At 38.1% G+C, this 3,686-nt stretch overlaps 1 protein-coding gene across 1 annotated transcript; it reads right to left on the bottom strand.

The window, feature by feature from the left end:
- Positions 1-391: 391 nt before the first annotated feature.
- On the bottom strand, positions 392-1,981 carry LOC103265408 (ras-related protein Rab-28-like). The gene is given in 3 exon segments (XM_008063077.2): positions 392-1,320; positions 1,410-1,882; positions 1,885-1,981. Coding segments are annotated over 3 exon segments (663 nt in total). The 3' UTR covers positions 392-1,227.
- Between the last annotated feature and the right edge of the window lie 1,705 nt (positions 1,982-3,686).

Below are 3,686 nucleotides of genomic sequence, written 5' to 3'. Positions count from 1 at the left end.
CATACTATTCCATCGTGTATATGTACCACTTTTTAAAAATCCAGTCCAGATTCAGTGGGCAGCATGGTTGGTTCCACATTTTTGCTATTGTGAATAGAGCTGCAACAAACATATGTATGCAGGTATCTTTTATAGAATGATTTGAGTTCCTCCGAGTATATTCCCAATAGAGGAATTGCTGGGTCATACAGAAGGTCAAATTTTAGGTCTTTCAGAAATCGCCACGCTGTCTTCCAAAGAGGTTGTGCTAGTTTGCATTCTGTAGCAGTGTAGCAGTGTTCCCTTTTTCTCCACATCCTCACCAGCATCTGTTGTTGTTTGTCTTATTAATGATGGCCATTCTTACTGGGGTACAATGGTATCTCAATATGGTTTTTTTTTGTAGTTTAAATAAATTTATTTGCTAGAGGAAACATCTGAACATCAGGTACACTCCGATCCACACTGATCCAACAGAATGTCATACATCATCCTGGGAGGATTCTTACACTGTTTGTAGGAGACACTCCATGTGGAGCATTGGCTGAACATTTACCAAAAATCAGAAAGCCATCCAACCTGAGTATTACACAATACATAATGACCATGATACAGTAATAAAAATACAATATCAAATACTATTTTGTGAGTTACAAACTACAAAATAAACAATTTAAACCTCTTTTTAAAAAATGAAAAAATATTTCTATTACAGCCTTATTTCAAGCACTTTCAGTTAGAAACAGCTTTATATGTTTTCACTTTTGACAGCAAAAGAATGCCTTCTTAAGTATCTGTAGGTAAAATATATTACTTGCTTAAAGTTTGCACTCTGAAGTATACTGCGACATGTATGAGTTCAGATAAGAAAATAAAACTATGCAATGGCAAAATCTTGGCTGATGATAAGGACTTGGATAGTTCTCATGTTTGTTTGAAAAATTTATATCGGGAAAAAAAGAAGCAAGGATATACAGAGAAACATATCATTCTTTTTCAGTGAAGCAATCTAATTCCACAGAATAGGATTTCCATTTTGAATTCAAAGTGTGTGGTCCCGCAGTTGAATTCTTTCTAACCCAAGAAGGTGCCTGAGGCTGTGAAGCAAACTTAATGATGAAGTCAGTTGGAAGGAAAGTGTTAACTGGAATACAGAGATGTCCACGGATAAAATAAGCTCCTAGAAGTCCTCAGGCCCACCCACAGGTGAAGGGCAGCCAGAACTATCAACACAAAGGAAAAATGCACTCACTGAACTACACACATAGAGCTTTTAGGAGGGTTAACAGTTTTTGACAAAGGCTCCTGGTTGTAGTTTACAATATCTGCCTTCACCACTCTCTGCAGTACTGTACTGAACAGATTCTACTCTGAGCAGAGCTGGTATGTTGATTATCTTCTTGCGGGTACTTCACTATTTCTGCCCTGACAATACACTGCAACTGCTCTATTTCTGGTTTGTTTAATTTTATTCTAAGGATTTCAGCAGCAACTTTCTGAAAACACAGGAAGACAGAGTCTCTTGTCTTGGCTGAGACAAAGTGGCTACTAAAACCATTTTCCTGGCAAAACCGTAAGTGTTTTTCAGGTTTTACTGTTTGCATATGCTCCAAATCAATTTTGTTGCCCACCAAGGCAACCAGTGGCTGAGTTTCTGACTCCTCACTCACTTTCTTCATCACAGTACACCAATCTTCTAAATTCTCAAAGATTTGGTAACTTGTAACATCATATACCAAGAGGATTCCCTGTGCTCCATAGATATATTTATCCAACATCTTGCCTCCTATTGTCTGCCCTCCTATATCCCAGACTTGAAGAGTAACATTCAAATTTCCTGGCAATGTTATCCTTCTCAAAAAGAAATCCAGTCCTATAGTTTGTTTGTACTGTTTCCCAAAACAGCAAAATAGGCAGCTAGGGAGGTCTTCCTGGAGGTGCCATCCCCCAGGAGGATGATTTTCAGTTGCTGGTCCTGGCTCTCCTCCTCAGAGTCTGACATGGTGTCCCGGGAACTGGCCTGTCCCCTGAGGTGGAGGGAGCAAGGGAAGGAGGAGGTCACCGGGGAGGGGGAGAGGAGGAAGGGAGCCGGTGAGGGCAGGGCCTCCGCCCCGGAGGCTCAAGGGCGGCTATGGGGATGGGAGGGCCTCACTCGCTGGGTGCCATCTTGCCCCTCCCCCTCAGCATGGTTTTGATTTGCATTTCTCTGATGATGAGTGAGACTGAGCACATTTTCATGTGTCTGTTGGCTGCCAGTATATCTTCTTTTGAGAAGTGTCTATTCATGTCTTTTGCCCACTTTTTAAAGGGGCTGTTTGTTTTTTCCTTTCAGTGCATTTGAGTTTCTTGTAGATCCTAGATATTAGGCCTTTGTCAGATATACAGTTGGCAAATATTTTTTCCCATTCTGTGGGCTGTTTCCCTGTTCTCTTGATGGTTTCTTTTGCTTTGCAGAACTTCTTTTGCTGATGTTAGTTTGTCTGTTTTATTTCTTTGGTATTGGCCTTTAGGGTTCTGAATAAGAATTGGTTGCCAGTTCTAATTTCCATAAGGGTGTCTCCTGTATTTTCTAAGATTCTTATAGTTTGAGGTTTTACATTTAGGTCTTTGATCCATTTAGAGTTAATTTTTGTGTATTGTGATAGGTAGGAGTCCTGTTTCAGTCTTCTGTGTGTGATCAGTCAGTTTTCCCACACCGTTTACTGAATAGGTTCTCCTCTCCCCAGTGGTTGTTGTTGGTGGCTTTGTCAAAGATGAATTGGTTGAGGAATTAAGGCTTTGCTTCCAGAATCTCTATCCTGTTCCATTGGTCTATATGTCTGTTCTTGTACCAATACCAGGTTATTTTGATTACTGTAGTCTTATAATAAAGTTTAATGTCTGTGTGATACCTCCCACTTTGTTTCCTTTGCTAAGTAATGTTTTGGCTATTCGTGGTCATTTATGTTTCCATATGAATTTCTGTATTGTCATTTCCAGGTCTGAGAAGAATGATGTTGGTAATTTAATGGGTATTGCGTTGAATCTGTAGATTGCTTTTGGTAGGATGAACATTTTAACAATGTTGATTCTTCCTAAGCACGAGTATGGAATATTTTTCCATTTGTTTGTGTCTTCTTATATTCCTTTGAGTAGTGTTTTGTAATTCTCATTGTAAAGATCTTTATGATGGGATTAAAGAAGATTTAAATCTAGTGCTTGGATCTTCCCTGCAGTAACATTCACAATTACATCACTTAAACTTTACCTTAAAGAAACTTTATATCCCTTATTTAAATCTCTGGAATTTTTCACTAAAAATGTATAAACAAATATGTAAATAAATTCTACAGCAGGAATAACAAAGCTTGTGTAGAATTATTTCACTTGTTCATTTTTAAAAAATGAGTTTTTCTTAAGTCATAACTAATCTGATGATGAAAATCACAAAATAAATTTTTCCTATCAATTAAATTTCTTGTAGTGAGTTCCTAAGCCTACAGAAGACTATGGGAACTATATGATACACAAACATTAGATTTTCTGCTTTTTTCCAACTTTAAGTTTTTTATTTTAAAATTGTTGAGTATATCTTTTGCCCTTTTTTTTCTTTTCAACAGACATTTCACAAAGGAAGACATCCGAACAGCCAACAGACACATGAAGACATGTTCAACCTCGCTAATCATCAGGGAGATGCAAATCAAAACCACACTGAGATACCACCT

Source organism: Carlito syrichta, unplaced genomic scaffold (assembly GCF_000164805.1).
Source record: "Carlito syrichta isolate Samal-C Ts95f unplaced genomic scaffold, Tarsius_syrichta-2.0.1 Scaffold306547, whole genome shotgun sequence".
In the NCBI taxonomy this organism is placed as follows: Eukaryota; Metazoa; Chordata; class Mammalia; order Primates; family Tarsiidae; genus Carlito; species Carlito syrichta.
This window is presented reverse-complemented; position numbering and strand designations above follow the sequence as displayed.